General features: G+C 35.5%; 1 protein-coding gene across 6 annotated transcripts in view; it reads left to right on the top strand.

Moving 5' to 3' along the window:
• The window catches only part of sgcd (sarcoglycan, delta (dystrophin-associated glycoprotein)), a 377956-nt gene that overhangs the window by 165307 nt on the left and 191429 nt on the right, over window positions 1-21220 (top strand). The window contains 1 exon segment of one of the 6 annotated variants that reach the window (NM_001001816.4): window positions 17977-18275. The exons of 4 other annotated variants lie outside the window; for them this stretch is intronic. In NM_001001816.4, coding sequence (NP_001001816.2) covers window positions 18264-18275 — 12 coding nt within the window. In that variant the 5' untranslated portion in view covers window positions 17977-18263. 6 annotated transcript variants of the gene reach the window in all.

Raw genomic sequence — 21220 nt, 5'->3', positions numbered from 1 at the left:
AGTAATGGGTTGCGGCTGGAAAGGCAAGCATAAAACACATGCTGGTATAGTTTGCGGTTCATTCCACTGTGGGAACCTCTGATAAATCAGAGACTAAGCCAAAGGAAAACAAATGAATTAATGATGGTCATTGAAAGTCTTATAAGTGATGTCCAATGGTGATTCTCTGCATTTGTTGACTTTCTTCAGTGCTGTGATATTTGTCTGTAAATGAACATCGAAAGCATTTTTTTTTAAATTCTTTAAACAACACCCCTCGTCATGTGACTGTTGACCACTGTGTATGTTCCCCTGATTATACATGGCCATGAACACTCATTTATGCCCAGCTGCGTACTTACCTTACCTAATTACAAAATACATGTGACTGTGCAAGTGAGCTGAAGTGTAAACGGGCTAAGGACCACACACCCCAGGGAAAGCCCTGTAGCATTTAGGCAGCATAATATCTTTCCTGTCTTTATCTACCAGCGGGACTCCTGTTTACACACCGACTGCTGCTTCTGGATCTTTGTTAGCATTGCTTCCTCCAATCCCTAGACCTCAATTACGTATTGAGTGCTTATAGATGTGGCGGTCGGTTCTTTGACACGGGCAGGTTTGTCAGGACACTGGCAAGCAGATTTGTTGCCAGAAATGCTATTTGCTGAGCAATCGATTTTCCTTTTGCAAATAGACCGCTGTCCCTAGACTGCATGTGCCTGGGTATACTGGTAAAAAAAATAACCATCTAAATATGAGAAATAAATGAATGGTTTAAGAAGATACAGACTAGAAACAAGTCAAATTATCTGCTAGTGCAGTGAGATGTAATTGTTAAGATTTTGCAATAGTTTCAGCTTAAATAGGCTTTGGTAAGGAAAGAAATGTCCTAAAATAAGTATCATGACACTAATTCTTTGCTGTGTTTAGTCTAATAATCTTAAAACTAGCTTGTGGATTGCTTTTTATACAGTTTACCTTTCTTATTTTGTGTGACAATGTCTTAAAACTAAAGTTATTAACTAGACAATTCCTATTTAAGAATTTAAGAATTCCTACTTAAGAATTGTCATAGTGTTAAAATAAGCGAAGCATTTAAGCGAAGCATTTAAACTTAGCATAAGTTAAAAACTAAGCAAGATTATTGTACAAATGAAATTTTCTTTTCAGAAATAATATGCCAAAATTAAGTTTTTTTCTTAAAACAAGCTAAATAATTGCCTATGGGGTAAGCAAAATATTCTGATTTCAAAGGCAAGGCAGTTTTTAGATACATAGTGGGAATTTAAAGTGCTTTACATAAACCGAATTAAAAGAGACAAGTATAAGAAAATAAAAACAAACAATAAACCTGATTAAAAACTGATTAAAATGTGTTAAAATAGGTTATGAAACAATAAAAAAGAAAAGAAAGACACTATAGTGTAATCTGTCGAACGTAGCACAGTGCTCATTTAGTAAAGGCACAGCTGAACAGATGTGTTTACAGTCTTGATTTGAATGTGCCCAATGTTGGAGCACATCTGATTATCTCTGGAAGCTGATTCCAGACTCATGACTTGCCTTTGACTAGACTCTTAGAATTTCTAGTTTATATGATTTTAAAGATCTGAGTGATCTATTAGGTTTGTATTTAGTGAGCATTTCTGGAATGTATTGAGGTCCTAGGCCATTTAGGGATTTATAGACAAGTAGTAATACTTTAAAATTTATTATGAATGTTACTGTGAGCCAGTGTAGAGACTTGAGGACAGGTGTGATGTGCTCTGATTTTCTGGTTCAAGTCAGAATCCTGCCCGCAGCCTTCTGGTTGAGCTGCAACTATCTGACTGTCTTTTTGAGAAGACCATTACAGTAATCCACCTTGGTGCTGATAAAAGTATGAACAAGTTTCTCTAAGACTTCACAGGAAACAAAGCATCTAATTCTTGCAATGTTTTCGAGATGGTAGTATGCTGATTTACTCACTGCTTTGACATGACTATTGATATTCAGATCTGACTCCAGAGTCACACCATTTTTGATCTTATTTTTTGTTGATTGACCCTTAGAGCCAAGGTACACATTCACCTTGAGAACCTCATCTCTGTTCCCAAACCCAATGACAGTTTTCTCTTTGTTTAACTGAAGAAAGTTTTGGCACATAAAAGAGAAAACAAGAATGTTTAGCTTGTTTTAAGAAAAAACTCACTTGGTTTTGACATTGTTTCTGAAAACAAGACAAGAATTAATATAGATATACTGACTAGAAACAAAGCAAAAACTCTAAAAAAAAAAGCACTAACACATGCATAGTCCACAATCTTTTGTTGAAAATAACACTTGGCAGTAGTTACACTGCAAAATCATTACTTGTTGTTTCTCAAAATACTGAAGCTTGCAGCAAAACATAACTGTATATATTTTGTCACTAAAAAACAAATATATTGTAAGTGTGATTGAGTTATTTTTCATTGGGAAAACATAAATTATATATATATGTATATTACAGATAAAAGTGTTAGCTTTGCTATGCTATGCTAATCTTAAATACAGTCTCAAAATGTAATTAAGCTAAATGTGCAGGAGAAATACATAACTACAAGCTTTACTATGTAAAAAAACTAAATAGTCCTAAACAATCTTGATCTTGCATACTATTGTATCCTTTAAACAAGGTCAATATAATTTTTTTTTTGCTTGAAATAAGGATGCTGTTAAAAGTTTTATTGTATTATTGTGGTAACTTACTGGTAGTACTGTTGCCAGCCATTTACCACTGCCGCTTTACAGTAACTTTCTTGTATATCTGTTTTCATTTTACAGTAAAACATACCTGTCAACCCTCCCGTTTTTCCCGGGATTCTCCCTTATTTTACAGTTCTATCCCGCTTATCATCCTATCATCTTCATCTTCTATTGCTAAATCAATGAGCAAACTCCGAGCACTTCACCGGCGTTGACTCTCTTCCCAGGCCAGGGGATGTTGAGCTCGCGCAGCATGCTAAACATTCTATAGCTGTTATATCGCACTTTGTAAAGAAACTGGTCTGGCGGATATCGTGTTTTGTAAAAAAATACATTTTGTACAAGACCTAAAATGTACAGTCTTAAATGTTATTAATGGCAGCAATTCACAATTAGATTAAGGTACATCTGAACAGTGATTTCCAATAATAAAATCCAAATGTCAAACAATGGCGTTTATCGTGTTTTGCAACCAAACTCTTCATTTTAAACACCTTTTTTTATGTAATGTAAAAACCCAAGAAATGAGATTCATTTGTTGCTCTTAAATCAGAATGTGTAAGGTATAGGGTAAAGAAAATATTAATGAGATTTGATAACTTGATTGTATTTCTTTATAATAGCTATACATTTTTAATTAATTTATTTGCTGCTAATGTATACCATTTATTTTTTTTATTTTATTTTTTTGTAAATAATAATTATAAACATATTGCTGACTATTTAGCCAACATATTTAATAATTTGGGGATTTATTAAGGGGGTGGGCGCGTCATTATTTTGGTGGACATACTGTATCCCTGATTTTCACATCCCTATGTTGACTGGTATGCAGTAAAATAGCCTTATTGGAAGATCTTTAAAATGCCCTTTAGCATTTTTTCATTTTACAATATGACATTTTTACAGTACTTTTACTGTAATTTATTTACATTTTACACTGGCAGTACTAAACCTTTATTTTAGTATTTACTATTGATTTCAATAAATTAAATCAATCCAAACAAGTGACAAGATAATGTACAATGGTATTTTAACTATTCATTTTTTATATGGTTTACAATAATGATTTCCATTCTTCAATCTATCATAAATTAATTTTGTTGTACAAGATTTTAAATTAATGTCTTCAACATAAATTTACTGTACAAGTTTAAAATTACCCATAATACAGTGCATATTGCAGTAATTAACTGTAAAATGTATGTGGTACTTTACTGTGCTTTTTCAATGTAAAGAACTGTAACAAAAGTTTCAAACTCTAACAGTGTACAAGGAGCTTTTGTAGTCTAAATCTGTAGAGCTGTCAGATATTGGAATAATAGTGTGGCAGAATTTGTACATGCGTGTGGATGAGTGTGAGTACATATGGCTGGGGCAGATGGTATGAAGGATGTGCTAGTACTCTTTTCCAAAACCTAGTGAATGTTTTAAGACATCATGGGCACGCTTTTGGCGCTGAAGCTGTTCCAAATGTTAGGCAGCATGATTCTAAAAACTAATATTAGCAAAATTAAGCAGCAGTAAGAGTGTTCTTTCCAAAGGAGGCAATAATAGGATTTAAATAGCCGCATAATAATAAATTCTATGGTAACAGTTGATTTTACTGCACTAATCTTTCAACATCAGTTAGGATTCTAACTTCAAAGGCAGTTGGATGGTGAAGATAAATGAGTTTTCTTCCCAATTTCTAAATGCTGTTTTTTTTTTTTTTTTTTTTTACACTAATAAGTCATTTAAGTGACTTTTATTTCCATGAGTCATTGATTAACACAATCACAACAAATTACCCATTGATGATCTACTGTTTATACCCATCTTTCAGCTTGGTTATGTAAATTATGATATTTTTTAGTTTCCTAACTTAATCAATAATTTCCAATTATTAATATTATTATTGTTTTGTGCCAGAAAAAAAGGTTATAAATGATAAGATTTGTCAGTTATATGTTCTCATTTTTATGACTTCTTTGCTTATACAGTAGCTTAGCAAACTATGGTTTTTAAGTTGCCTCTCAAAAATCATTAGATGCAACATAGGCTTAAATAGATAGATAGACAGACAGACAGACAGACAGACAGACAGACAGACAGACAGATGATAGATAGATAGATAGATAGATAGATAGATAGATAGATAGATAGATAGATAGATAGATAGATAGATAAATTCACAAATAAATAAAAAACAAATAAATAAAAAACAAACAAACAAATAGATAGTGCACACATAGATAAATAAATAGATAAATAAATAAGTGCGGGCGAAGCAGTGGCACAGTAGGTAGTGCTGTCGCCTCACAGCAAGAAGGTCGCTGGTTCAAGCCTTGGCTCAGTTGATGTTTCTGTATGGAGTTTGCATGTTCTCCCTGCGTTCAAGTGGGTTTCCTCTGGGTGCTCCTGTTTCCCCCACAATCCAAAGACATGCGGTACAGGTGAATTGGGTAGGCTAAATTGTCCGTAGTGTATAAGTGTGTGTGTGAATGTTTGTGTGGATGTTTCCCAGAGATGGGTTGCGGCAGGAAGGGCATCCGCTGCATAAAAACTTGCTGTATAAGTTGGCGGTTCATTGTTCATTGAGGCGACAGCCTTACCTACTGCGCCACTGCCTCGCCAAGAAAATTATTGTTTTTATTTATTTATTTATTTATTTATTTATTTATTTATTTATTTATTTATTTATTTATGTATGTATTTATTTATTTATTTTAAACTAAATTATAACCACATGGACAGAATATCACTAAACCAGGGCAAAGTACACTATTGTGTTAGTGTGGATATCCACACTCTACAAATGCTGGGTTATTTCAGCTGTGGATACATAAGGACAAATATAATGTATATATTATGCTGGGTTATTTTTGTCAACTAAATGCATAGTTTAATCGTATGCACGCTCTTCTGCGTTGTTTGACTTTGACACCTGCTTCGAATGTTATGACTCCATTTAATGAGCTTTACCTATGGTTATTAGCTGATAGATATGGGCCAGTAGGGGCACTGTGTGCCTACTGGTAGGCTCTGAAGGCTGTAATCATCCATCCATGTGTGAGGCTAAATAAATGCATAAATAAATAAATAAATAAATAAATAAATAAATAATAAACAAACAAATAAATTGTGCACAAATAAATAAGTAAATAAATAAATAAATAATCACATGCACAAACAAACAACAAATAAGTATAATATGAAATCAATCATTTAATCAATCAATCAATTAATCAATCCACATAGTTAAACAGCTACACTAATAGAGAAGATTCCAGATCCAGATGTGATGGTTGGGTTTAGGGTAAGGGTAGGGGTAGGTAGACGTTAATCAAATACAATTAATGGGAAGTTGAATCAATAATCTAAATAATTATCATGGTTAATCAGCTATTCTAATAGAGAAGACTCCAGATCCAGGTCTGTTTTCACATTACAGTGACGGTTGTGTTTATGGTTAGGGTAGGAGTAGATGTTAATAAAATACAATAAATGGGAAATTTAATAAATTATATAAATAATTATAGCTAATTAACCATTCAGATGCATGATTACAGCCCTCTGAGCCTACCAGTTGGCTAAGAAGACCCCTAATGTCCCATATCTATCATAACCACTGATAAAGCCCATTTAATCGAGGGATAACATTCGAATCGGCTGGATTTTGGTGCATAGATCATACACTCATCAATATTTATTTATTGCACATTTCTCTGGAAATAAAACCACAAACATTTTGACGCACCACTATATCCTTGGTGTGTTTAAAGAAATCCAAATCCAAATTTAAAAGTTTTAGGGTTTGTCCGTTTTTTACCTAAAATTAGGTTTACTTAACCCAGCATTTTTAGTCAATAGTTTGTAAACTTTTAGATTTAAATATCAGAATTTTCACCTAAAAACTGAAATTATAATTTTTTTTCACCAATCATTTGGTCAACTATTTACATATAAATAGGTTTTATTGGCAATAAATATATATTATATATAATAAATATATATTTGACTTGTATTTGAATGACAACATTTTCTCTAAAGATGTGGAAAATAAATATTTAATATGGGTTCTTCCTATGCTGACTGAATTTCCGTTTACAGATAGTCTGTTCAACCTTGCACACTCGAATGTGTCCAAATACCTGGGAGCTGTTCATTCATCCTTATAACAACAAAGTCAGAAAAAAGGGGCCTTCTCACTTTTGACCCACTGAACAGTTAAGCAATGGTTACAGTGCCAAGGAACATTTAACAGCAGCTTCGCTTGTGTCAGACGGCTGAAAAATTCAAGTCCTCCCCTTTATCCTCTCTCCCAAGATGACTTGCCCACAGTCTTGCTGCCTTGTCTTGCCATGCCAGACTTGTCATGTTGATCATTCACAGCTTCTGAGGAACAATCAGCACTTTGACCCAGAAAAGCAGCTTTGCATAATGACGGCAATATGTTTTGCCCAAACTGTAGAAGGGAACGCCTGATGCAGCGGCAGGCATTTTGATTAACACAGGCTAATAGCATTTCCACCCCGCAGGCTTGTTTTGATAGAACGGCCGAGTTTTTGTGTCCTCAGCTGTGCCGATATGAAATCTGTCTTCTTAATGCTTGGTCTATGCGTGACAGTTTCGCACTGTATCAAAACACAGACATCAGATCTGATAAAGGTTTTACTCAAAGCAGCTGCGCGAACGATTGCTTTGCTTCGCAGAAGTTTTCCTAAGGCATTCAAATGTTAAACAGCATCGCAATTCTTTTCGGTAGCGCATGACTGCAGTTCAGTAGAAACTGTAAAGTGCATGTGGCAGCACCAAGCCAAGCTGATTGGAAATATATGCCCACAGCAATATTTCTGGAAATTAGTAGTTTTTTTTTTTTTTTTGGTGGGATTTTTTCAACACATATTGAAATCTTTAGTGAATGATGCTAAAAACATATTCAGTTTTATTCCAAATGGTTAAATGTGAATATGGGGATTTTGTTGTTGTTGTTGTATTACTAATCATTAACTACAGACCTTCAAAATATTCTCCAGTTTTTATTGATGATTTTACAGAGCTGTTATCAATAGTAACCTCTGAATTTGATTATTTTAGTATTGCTGGGGATTTTAATATTCACATTGATAATCCAGAATTCAATGCTGTAAAAGAACTGATGACTGTTTTTGACACTTTGATCTGACTCAGCATGTTCAAGGACCCACACACAATCGTGGACACACTCTTGATCTACTTATATCTAAGGGTTTACACATTTCATCGACTGTTGATAAGGATGTTCTGATCATTTCTGTATTTTCTTTGATATATTGATCACTCCAGCTATTAAAGACAGATCTGTCTCTGTCAGAAAGAGATGCATAAGTAAGGACAATAGTGAGCAGTTTATAAAGGCCATATCTCTAGCACCAAGTATATCTGCAGACTCTGTTGATTCTCTCCTTGATTTGTTTAACTCTAAAATTAACATTATCATAGCTGACGTTGCTCCTGTTAAAGTCAAGAAGATGACTGGCAGGCAAAAGGGATCTTGGACAAGGTCACCAAGAGTACAAATGATGAAAAGAAAGTGCAGAAAAGCTGAGCGTATGTGGAGAAAAATAAAACTAGTAGTCCATTATAATATCTATAAAGAATGTCTTCATGCTTTTAATATGGAACTAAACACTGCTAGGCAGACTTTCTTTTCAAGCTATATAAACAGCAACTTGAATAATGCTTGCACACTCTTTGCAACAATAGAGAGGCTCACAAACCCACACATTATGTCTGATTTCTTCGCAATTAATGATCAAATCTTAAAAGAGACTGTGCAAGTTATGAAAACATCAACCTGCAGTCTTGACACGCTCCCCACATCATTCTTCAAAACGGTGTTTACCTGTTTAGAATTGGATTTTCTAAAAGTGGTAAATGCTTCACTTCTTTTAAGGGATTTTTCCAAACTCACTTAAAACTGCAGTTGTTAAACCCCTCTTGAAGAAGAGCAACCTGGATACCACCCTATTTAGCAATTACAGGCCAATCTCAAATCTACTATTCATTGGCAAAATCTTTGAAAAAGTTGTTTTTAACCAGGTTAACAACTTCAGGGGGTGTTTAGACAATTTTCAATCTGGGTTCAGAGAACATCACAGTACAGAGAGCGCTCTTATAAAGATAATCAATGATATACGGCTAAATACAGATTCAGCCAAACTAAGAGTGCTGGTACTGCTCAATCTCAGTGCTGCATTTGACACTGTCGATCACAGCATACTGTTTTTATACATTTGTTGTTGTTTTTTTAAACAAAATCAATCAATCAATCAATCAATCAATCAATCAATCAATCAATCAATCAATTTTGTCTGGTTAAAACCTGCACTTGCACTTTGGCCAGGCATGCAATACCTAATTTATCCACTGGGTGCCAAACTTACTTACTGCAATGTTAAGTTAGAAAACTGAATGACGTGTGAAGTTTACCAATCATACAATGCATTATATTGAAGGATTAAGGGAAGAATAAGAGAAGATAATCAAAGAACAATGCGTAACAAAAGACATACAGAGTTCATTAACATGCTTTTGTATTATTATTATTATTATTATTATTATTATTATTATTTATCTGAGATCCATTTATAATGTTAATGTTTGTTTTTTATTGTAAAAACATCAAAAAAAAAAAAAAAGAAAAAGCAATAAGCACGGATTTTTTAATAATAATTTAATTTTGACTCTGACCCTGCTCAAATCAGTAAGGGAAGCTATAGAATCAAGGTTTGATATTCTTTTGTCTGGAGGCAGTGTTTTAACTTACCTATGACATCATAGATAGGTACATTCCAGGATTTGCCATTTTCCGGACCCAATATAAATAAAGTGTGTTATTTCATTAAAAAGGACATTGCCAGCTCTGAAACTTACAGGATCTTCTTTTAGTGTGTTCACCTCCAATATATCAAAAGCTCAGGTAAAGGTTGAGATCTCATTTCATGACCCCTTTAAACCCGTCATGAACCCTTTTTGATTTATAGTCTGAACCTGAAGGCATTATTTTAATGAAAGGAAATACATTTGGTTTACCAAAAGTTAGTCCAAAAGAGTCAATTTTAAATGGAAACTGCAGTTAATTATATGCATTCAGGCAGGTTTATTTCTTTGATATTTCATGGTTTCCAATGAGCCTAGGTTTGGCTGCATGCACACAGCAGCACAAACAGGACTAATGTGTGTCCCCCGTGGTACCACTGTGGTAATGGAAGAAGCAGATTTCATTATGGTTAATAAGTGAGGTCCCTCACAGGAGAACACTGACTATTCTGTTCCCCGGGTTCCTTTAAGAATCACGTTCAGTTTACTTTATGGGCCCCATTCACCCTTCTTTTTACCACATATTGACTTTCCTGTGTTTTTCATGTCAAGTTTAACATCTCCGCTGACCACACTGTCATGCCGATGGTCTAGCAGTGACGTAAACCACTGTGACACAAGCTGATGTGATTTAGATAATGTAATTTCTGGAAATACATTTCCTTGTACTTGATGTAAACACTTCCTGACGTTTGACAGCGTAATTGTTCTGAACTGCAGCTGCGGCCTTGTGGAAATCGTTCTGTTCTAGGAAATAAGTGAAGTGTGAAACCAAATGGAGCAAATTTTATTTAGAAAAGTTTCTTATATTTAATTGTTGAGTTGGAGAGCATTGTGCATTGCTAGATGTAATCCACTAATAGCACCAAATTAATATGTGTAAATTAAGTATGTAGTCTACATGCACAGCATGTGTGAAGATGTGATAATCTATTTACTTTATGGGGCTCACAGCGCTGTTTCAGAGCAATATGTTTAATGCACACTCAATCTCAGTAGGTTCACGGATAATTTGCATATAGTGTGCATCATAAACGCAGATGGTATATTTGTATTTGGTTCATCAGATTTCAAATGGGAAGTGTGCGCATGAGACTGAAAATTGTTAGTTCGTTCAAAAACATATGTCATATGTATCTCAATTTACATCTGGTATTAAAAAAAAAATGTTAGTCCAATCAAAAGTGGACAATGTTAAATGTGGTCTAAAATGTTTTGAGGTTGTCCACTTTTGACCATTTCGAGAGGTAGTCAAAAAACCTGCATTTATAAAGTAAATATATTTATGATGTCAAATGCAAATCAACAGATCATTATGGGCCAAGTTGTGCAGCAATGTGCACCTAAAGCAAGATTGTGTTTATTTATAAACTTCATGCTTGTACATATGAAGTGTTTAGATGCAAAAACCTCTAAGTCCATCAGAAATTTCAGTCGAAAATGAAAATGTTTGTTTATGTTGAGCTATTTTACAATAAAGACCATGAAAATAACTTATTTTTACCATAATAGTGAAATTACTGAACCTACACATGGAAGCCTGATAAAAATTCTTAGTTTAGAGAAGATTCCAGAAGGCATTTAGAGGTTTTTGCATCTGAACTCTTCATTTTTACTATATCCAGTCACACAAATTAAACTTCAAATCCTTTCTACAAACATTGTGTTCTTAGGCTTGCAAGTTGTGCAACATGGCATAGCTCAGGAGTGTCCAAACTTGGTCCTGGAGAGCCGGTGTCCTGGAGAGTTTAGCTCTAACCCTAATCAAACACACCCATTCTCCATTACCATCCACCACTCACCACACCCATAAACAATCACCAGATTACTAATTATCTGCACCTGCACCCGCAGTCACCACACATCATAAATATTCAACTCCTTTACTCACTTACGGGCTGAAATCGAAGTTGGATGGTTCACTTCATCTTCTCTTCCTCTTGTCTTCTTCCGTAGATGTCTCTCTTCACCTTTGGATGCATATGCAACGAATAAGGGAAAGTGACTAGGTTTATCTGGTGTTTGACTGAAGATCTGATGCTTGCATACGAACTGTGTGTGAGATCACTCTCACTCAGCTACACCACTTACCTGCTTCATCTCTCTGCATCATCTGCATTGTTTTGAATAAATACTCTAAAAGATAACCATCCTTGTGTCACTGTGACAGAAGAACAATTAGCAGCTTGACGGTTTCCAAAAATCTAAAATGATTTTGATTAAACTATTAGAATGACCATGTTTTGTTCATAACCCACTAAAGAAAAAGATAGTAGTTAATAGTTACATTGTTTACATGTTATTAATAAACATTAAAAAACAACAACATGCAAATGAAAAATTCATCAGCCTTTCGATTTTTTTTTTTTTTGACTTGGGCCTCTTGGTATGTATGCGTCATTGTGTGCAAGGTTTATATATTTATGGGCTGAAATTTGGTTCTTCATACAAGTTCGCGAATCATATTAAAATGTTTGGATGAGCTGATCTGAGATCGGTGCGTGTGTTGTGAAGGACAGATCTATCGATCCTCGAAATTATGATCAGTAATGCAACGATGACGGCACAGAAGCGTACTGGCATTATCTGATTAATATTCATTTATACAAGTGAGCAAAATTGCATAAAATTTGTAGTAAACGGTTTGTTAAATATGATACACAATAACTTTCCACGTTTGTTGTGGAAAGTGGAAGGCTGATTTTCTTTATTATAGTAACCTAGACCTACTCAAGTTTTTTTTTAATCGGCGCAAGGAATAACTTTATAAATTCATTTTGCATCAAAAAAGCATTTTGATATCGGTAAAGGTAACACGTTTTTTTTTTTTTACGTAGTTTGCTTCTAAAAAAGTTCATATCTATTGAACCACCTGGTGGCAGTCTTTTACTTTTATTTTGGAGTGCAGATTGGATAAGTTTTATTTATATATATATATATATATATATATATATATATATATATATATATATATATATATATATATATATATGCTATTTTCTTAAGTGTATGTAACTACTGTAAAAAAATATCAGCATTTGGTACATACTTTCAGTATTATCTTTGCTTGAACTGACCCAATCTAATCCTGTTTATATGAAATGAATCTGCTCCTATGCAGGTTTGAGCTACTAGAACTGTTACTATGACAACAAGTCTCAGATGAGTTTTGAAGAACGAAACAATCCTGGATTGGTTGGTTGGTTGGTTGGTTGGTTGGTTGGTTTGTGGGTGGTTGGGTGTTTTGTTTGGTTGATGGGTAGGTGGGTCATATGGTGGGTTGGTTGGTGGGTTGTTTGTTTGGTAGATAGATAGGTTGGTTGTTTTTTATCTGTGGCATGTAATGCTGCCTTTCCATTGCAGATGGAATATGTGTACTTTGTAGATGATCTCTAACCTACTGTTTTTCCTATTTGAAGTTCAAGCAATAATAATTTACATTTATACCTTTGTCAGAGGCTTTGGAGCATGATTTAAAGTATTTTCACTGTGAGAAGATGTAATTACGCAACACTTTACCATAATCACAATTGCATTTCTACAAAGGTTTCTTTGTGATGTCTTACTCCCCACTCTTTTAGTAAAGTCCTACAGTTTTCCTGTTTCTCTAAAGTGATCTTTATATACCACATATCAGAATATAAGGCATTTTGTGAGTGATTTTCACACACCCTTATGAACATGCAAGCTACTGTTTAAGCATGATGTTTATAAATTTGTACTTCTTTCAGTCTTAAGATAAACAGAAGTGATATGAATTGCCAAATGCGTATCACATTACAACACAAATAGCTTTTAATAAACCATAATCTCATCATCCCAATATGAGTTTTGACCAAATATGGTAAACCTAGAAAGTGATTCAATTTACTTCTACAGTAAACACACATCTATTCCTCCTGTTGTTTTGCTTGAGTTCTATTTACTTTAGCTGTACTGGCTCTAATCCTCAGAGGAACTTTTGGCTTGCTAGATTTGAAGGCCGCAGTTGGTATTTCTGATGCAGATTTTATAATTCAGGTTGCTAGTGTTATTGTTGGCAGTCATTCAGTGTGCTTCCATATTGTGTAGTTACTAATATATCACATTCGCAGGATGTGTATTCACATAATTGGAGCAGGAAACTCACAAAATGACTAATCAGGACTATGGTCTTTTTTTATGAGTGAACAGTGCCCAGCATAAGTGAGTACACTTACAGATCTCTTACTGATCTAGCTTTTAAATTAATATTTTCTATAGGATGCTGTGCAATAATATATGTGTATATATACATTAGATTAGTCAGTACCAAAGCCAAAAATAGAGCTAATTTAACAAAATGACTTAAGATCACAGTCCAGAATTAGTACACCAAAATTAATTTGTAAAAGAAACATATTAAATGAAATTCAAAAAAATTAAGAGAAACAAAAATAATATAATAATTTAGTAGTTTGTAATTTTATTTTGCATTACCCTTTTTTCATTAAAATGTATTTTCTGTCTATTCCTACTGATATTTGATGACCAAGGCCTTATTTTAATGACTAATTGTTTAATACAAGTACATGGACATGACCGATGCAATATATACACTTTTTTTGTTAACATTCCCAATAGGCATAGGGTGTAAACATCAGATTGAAGTACCCCAAGGTTGTGGGGACGTTTCATTTTGTTTGTAAATGAAAATTGGGTTGACGTCAGAACCCAAGGTCAGGTAGATGTCAATATCCAACGTCCAATCTAAAATCAACCAAAAATCAACGTCTAATGATGGAACAGCTTGTTGTTGTGCAAACGTTACCACTATGACATCTACAAGACGTTAGATTTTGATTGCCATACCTGATGAATAAATGTCAGTATTTGATGTCAATATGACGTTGATTTAGGATGTTGGCTCAACATTGGATTCTGGTTACTTTCCAACGCAACCTAAAATCAACGAAATATTAACATCATTTAATGTCGTTATTGGATGTCAAAATAACATTGTGCTTAGATGCTGGCTAGACATTGAATTTTGGTCACCTGACATCATGATCTAATATTAATGTCTTATGATGTTGTGTGCCTGCTGGGTTTATTATTATTATTTATCTAGGATATGCATTTTTTATGATTCCAATGCTTAATTATTAAAAAGTTAAAATGACTAAAATTAAGTGAAATATTCTTAAAACTAAAATGTTATGTGTTTCTTGGAAGGGTGTTCTTGCATTGTGATGAGTGGCATAATAATCTTAAAATTACTCTATATCTTTTATCGCAACATATTTTGGTGCAATATATGGTACACACACACAAAAAAAAAAATGTGACAGACTTATCTACACACAATCACCACTTTATTAGATACACCTGTCCAACTGCTCGTTAATGTAAATTTCTAATCAGCCACATGACAGCAACTCAATGCGTTTAGGCATGCAGACATGGTCAAGACTATCTGCTGCAGTTCAAACCAAGCATCAGAATGGGGACGAAAGGTGATTTAAGTGACTTTTAATGTGGTATGATTGTTGGTGTCAGAAGGGCTGGTCTGAGTATTTCAGAAACTGCTGATCTACTGGGATTTTTATGCACAACTATCTCTTGGGTTCACAAAAAATGGTCCGAAAGAGAGAAAATATCAACTGGTTTAAGCTGATTGAAAGGCAACAAAAACCACTCGTTACAACCAAGGTATGCAGAAGAGAATCTCTGAATGCACAACACGTTTAACCTTGAGGTGGATGGGCTACAATTCGCACAGGCTCAACAAAATTGCACAGTGGAAGACTTGAAAAACATCGCCTGGTCTGATAAGTCTCGATTTCCGCTGCGACATTCGAATGGTAGGGACAGAATTTGCTATCAACAACAAGGAAACATGGATGCATATTGTTCTGCATCAACGGTTCAGGCTAGTGGTAGTGATGTAATGATGAGGAGATTTTCTTAGATCATTTTGGGCCCTTTTGGACCAATTGAGCATTGTGTCAATGCCACAGCCTATCTGATTATTGTTGCTCACCATGTCCATCCCTTTATGATCACAGTGTACCCATCTTCTGATGGCTACTTAGGGCAGGATAACTCGTCATGTCATAAAGTGCCAAAATTCTCAAACTGGTATCTTGAATCTTGATGATCTTAAGGATTCCATATCCGGGACCAGGCCATATCCTGAGCTGCTGCTGCGCTGATGGTCGTGGGGAGTGGAGAACATGAGTCTGATTCCAGTGACGTTCCAGGGACAGACGAGTCTTCGCTGAGGCCATCTTCCTGCCTAACCACGGCGAATGAAGCTCTGCACAAGACTTTTGGCCAGCGGAGAAATTAAAATGGTCGTGCCCAACTGAGTCTGGTTCCCTCAAGGTTTTTTTTCTTCACTCCCATCAGGTGAAGTTTTTTTTCCCTCTCCGCTGTCGCCACTGCCTCGCATGGTTCAGGATTGGTAGAGCTATGCATCGATGAATTGGCTCTTCAGTGTTTGAACTCTCAGTAATGATTAAATCACACTGAACTGAGCTAAACTGAACTGAACTTAAACACTAAAACCTGAACCACACTGTTCCAGTTACTATGACCATTTATGTGAAGCTGCTTTGACACAATCTACATTGTAAAAGCGCTATACAAATAAAGCTGAATTGAATTGAACATGACAGTGAGTTCACTATACAGTCACCAGAACTCAATCTGAGCACCTTTGAGATGTGGTGGAATGGAAGATTCGCATAATGGATGTGTGGCCGACAAATCTGCAGCAACTACGTGGTGCTTTCATGTCAATGTGGACTAAAATCTCTGAGGAATATTTCCAGTACCTTGTTGAATCTATGCCACGAATGACTAAGGCATTTCTTAAGGCAAAAGCGGCTCCAATCCAGTACTAGTAAGGTGTACCTAATAAAGTGTCCAGTCTATATATATTCACTGATAAATGGCTAACTTTTACTTTCACTTATGCCCGGTGTCTCGTTTTGAGAGTTAACAGTATTTGGTGTTGTTGATAAATGTTATTTAGAATAAATTGAATTCAATTCACCTTTATTTCGATAGCCCTTTTACAATGTAGATTGCATCAAACAGCTTTACATAGAATATAATAGTAAATAGGAAACAGTGTCAGTTCAGTTTTCAGAGTTTAGGTTCAGTTTAGCTCAGTTCAATGTGGTTTAATATTCAATACTGAGAGTCCAAACACTGAGGAGCAAATCCATCGATGCGCAGCTCTACAGGTCCCGAAATATAAATATATTATTACTTATGTAAATAATAATTATATAAAAACATACAACACATGCAATATGATACAATGCAATAAAATACAAAGTAATGTACAAACCCAACATTCATAAAATTACTTTTGTTGCTTGTTCAAACTACTTATTTAAAATGAGTTGAAGCAACACAATTATTTTGCGTTATTTGGGAAAACAACAAAAATACAATTGGGATTGGGCCTTAATTGTTTATGTTAAATCCACTTAAATGTGTTAAACGAAATCATTAAGTACCTTAATCAATTTGTGTTTGGACTTGAAGTAATTTAATTGGTGTAGTATAATTGTGTGTATAATTTATTTTTTTATTCATTTATTTTTATGTATAAGAGCAACTACTGTATATAAAATACAGCTACAGCCAAAATGTGTAAACAGCTGCACCAACATCAATTTAATGTAATCATTTACTCAAAATATTCATCTATGTAAAAACTGCCATGCTTTTATTTTCAAGTAAATCCAGCAAACACATCCACCTATGCAACAACCCAGCATGGCAAGGTTTGGTGTTGAATGTATTCGACACAGCCACAACATTATACAGCAAGGTTACATGAAAACGGTGCCTCTAAACCCAGATTCCGAATTCCGACTCTAATTGGTTGTTTTTCGAACCCTCAACAAAGAGTGTGAAGCAAACATCCGCCTGAATAAATTGAAGCCTAAACACCCGAACGCAATTCTTTGTCACCACAGGAAGGTAAAAAAAAACAGCATGAATACAATTATGGTAATGTTTTGCATCTTAACACGCACACACACACCACAGTCCACCACGACACCTGAATTAGCAATATTAGCGGCGATTAATCATCTGCGTATTGATTGCACACATGCTCTTGGTTTCACACTCCCCATGGAACATTCTGCTAATGCTGAACCGGGCAGTTAAAGCAGGCGACCTAAACAATGATTACTATTATTCATCAGTCTGATGACTTCATGCCATAGAAAATGAGTGTAAGAACAGCTTTTGTGGCGATTTTTATCCCTCATAGTCAGCCAGGCAGGAACATCAAGTAGAAAAGTAAATGCGTTTCCAATTCCCATGGCTACACGCGCACATACACTCACACATATGGAGGGTGAGGGGCTGTGCTAAAATAAAAACCCCAGCCATCAAACCCCTAACTTCCCCCATGTGTCTCCTAGGGCTATATCTGGCCAGAAAGCAGGGGGCAGTTACTCAGACAGAGCGTCGCATGCGTGTGCTGCAGATACCGGATTGAGAGTTCAGGAAATTCCTGCAGACTCTGGGCAGGGATTTTGGCTTGTGCGTCTGCTATTGGAAAAAGCTGACAGCTTTGGAAGTAACTGCCTGGAGTCAGTCGGAAAAAGAAAGAAAGCGAGAGACAGAGGAAAAATAGGCCTCATGCCATCTTTAAGGGGTGTCAGAGTCTACTTTTATCTGGCCGTCACACCCCTTGTGCACTAGCTTGGACTTGGTCAGCCATGGTCAGGATGGTAAGTTTTCAGCTCATTGTTTTTGACTTGTGCTTTGTGTGAGGAAACGCATGTGACTTCCTGGCAGCAGAAAGACAGGGTTGCGCTTAATCTGAACTGCTACTTCATTCTTCGAGTTTTCTGTCTGTGCCGGAGCTATTTTTATCTTTCTTTCTATGCCATGCTTTCTTTCAGTTCCAGTTCAGTTGGATTATTCTGCCACTGTTCAAATAGAAAAGTTGATTTAATTGGGAGCCAAAAAAAAAAAAAGTTTGTGTCCCGACAGCAGACAAAGGGTTCCTCCACTTTTTAAAAAAAATCTCGCTCTGTGTTTCTCCTGTCCAGATGCTACCGCTGCTTGATTTCTCCGTCTCACTGCCTCCACACATTTGGTTTCAATTACTTTGGCCCAATGGGAAGCATGCTACTATAAATAAGTAACAACAGGGTTTAGCTGAGGAAAGATTGCAGAGTTACCGACAAGCTTCGCGGTGCTCGTGTCCTGATGAAATGTGTGAAAGTTGATTGTTGGTATTGTTTGTGATGATGCCAGGTTGGAGTGGAATAAGGAGGGATTAAAGGGGGAGGAACTTTGGCTGGAGAGTGAAGGAAACAGCTGTGAAGGTTATGGGACGCTTGGTTACTTGTCTGCCCTTTAGTGTCCGAGGCAAAAACAGAACCGCCCCCCCTGCCCAACCGGCCCCAAACATGACCATTGGCCTTTGAGAATTCAAACTGGCCTGAGATCAGGCTTTGAAAGCTGTTTAAGATTCTGCTAAGGTTTGTAGTGTAGAGGAACTAGGGAAATGTGTGAGCTTGAGAAGGAAAATAAAAAAGATTCTGATATAGATTTGGCTTTGAACTGTTGCTAAACAAGATGCAACTGACAATTCTTGTAAATTAGATACATTAATGAAATAGTGCATCTAAGAGAGAAAATTATGTCATCAGTAACTCATAATTTACTTGTTCTAAACCGGTTTGATGTTCTTCTGTTAAACACACACACACAAACACAAAATATATATTTTGAAGATGAAAACTTAAAATTTGCATCTGTTGACCTCCATGATATTTGCTTTTATCCTACTGTGTAAGTCAAAGGTTGCAGGGTTTCAGATTTCTTCAACATATTTCCTAGTGTTCTCAACAAAGAAATAAACATATGTAGGTTTGAAACCACTTAAGGGTGAGTGAACAATTAGTACATTTTTATTTTGGGGTTCACTATTGCCAGAATTCAACTTTAAATGTGACTCATTCATCATATTTGTTATTACTTATTACTCGTTTAAGTTGTTTGCTTTTAACTCCAGTGTTAAAAGCAAACAACTCCATAATGTTAAGCTTATTTTGCACTTTGTTATGAACTATCATAGCGTGGATAGTGCAGACATTCAGACTAATGAGTTGTGTAACAACTAATTTCCTTATAAGTAAAGTGATGAATTTATACACCCCTGTAAGAAAGAAACAGGTTATATGTCACCCTAAACAACACTAGTCTTACATAGGCACAAATATATTTGCGGGAATAGTCTAAAATACACCGTGTATGTCAAATTTATCCATTTTTATCTTATGCGAAAAATATTAGAATCATGATAAATAAAGACTGTGCTCCATGAAGACATTTTGCAAATGTCCTAACATAAATATGTAAAATCTTTCATCAAATGAAATAAAAAACTTTTTTTTTTTAAATAGTAATATGCATTTGGTTAATTTGGATAATTTTAAGTGTGATTTAAATGTCTCAATATTTAGATTTGTTATTTGTTTGTTTTTGTTTTTTTGTAGTTTTTTTTTTTTAAACCTCCTGATTCCATATTTAGTTTTGTTTGTATCTTAGCCAGATGTTATGATTATCAGCAGATTAGTGGTTGCAGATCATTAACGGATTACAAATCCATCATTATGGACTACAAGATCCAGTCATGCACCACATACACTCACATCGGTTTCTGATCCTAACTGATTGCATACACACAGCCGGAGGATTATCAAAGACTGATTACATAGACTATTTAAACTGAGTTCACGCTACAGTTTGAGCTTGCGAAATTCTGCAATATGGCACTGCGAAAAGGGGCGGGATTAAACAAGATGATTAGACATTAAAAAAAGCGAGCAATCGGTCCATGCTTTAAATTATTGTCCAGAGATGTCATGTTTTGATCCTCGATTGGTCTCATGCAATCATGTGATGCGATTTTCACAGGTCAGAGTTCCCCAAGCTTTATCTTTTTAACAGTGAACTGCGAAACTTTACACACAACCTTGCTTTTCCGGTCTGACGCATTTGTGTGCTTATGAATGGACAAACAAACATATATCTAGGCTAAGTAACAGAGTCATGTGACCCTTCAGTTCTCCCTGAACCACAGCAGAATATCTTTCAGGTTACAGCCTGCCTGTACTAACAACTCGCCCGTTTTTGACCACGACTCTGGATTTCCTGTAGACATCTGTTTGCCCCTGTGTTGACCATGGCTTGCCAGACCATCTCTGTTTAGTAAACTTGCATTTGGATCCGCACCTTCTTTGTCAGCATCCCACTTCACATAACAGAGAATCAACAGTTCAGTAATCAGTCCATGAGCAGCTTCAGCTGTGTGAGTCTAATCAATGGAGACTTGGAGCAGGTGTGTGTCCAAGAAGTCCAAGTGCAGATTTGACATTCTGTGTGATCTTAGATTGCTGGTGATTGTGACACCAGAGGCCTGTTTAAACTTGAACTCTGAGTTGATTTACTGAGAGATTAATTTCAGAGTTTTCGGTTTCAGAATAGCTGATCTGAGTTAAGTCAATCAATTTTGAGTATACCAACTCAGAGTTAAGTGTGCGCACTATGACTATAAAAAGGCATTATCAATGGAGCGCAGCAATTACGAGTGACCATGGCAACATCTTAAAAAAGAGATCATCATTTCTCTCTCCAGCTGAACTTGATGTGATCGTGCAAA

This window comes from Danio rerio, chromosome 21, assembly GCF_049306965.1.
Source record: "Danio rerio strain Tuebingen ecotype United States chromosome 21, GRCz12tu, whole genome shotgun sequence".
Lineage (NCBI taxonomy): Eukaryota > Metazoa > Chordata > Actinopteri > Cypriniformes > Danionidae > Danio > Danio rerio.
The sequence above is the reverse complement of the archived record's forward strand: the minus strand, read 5'-3'. Positions and strand labels throughout refer to the sequence as shown.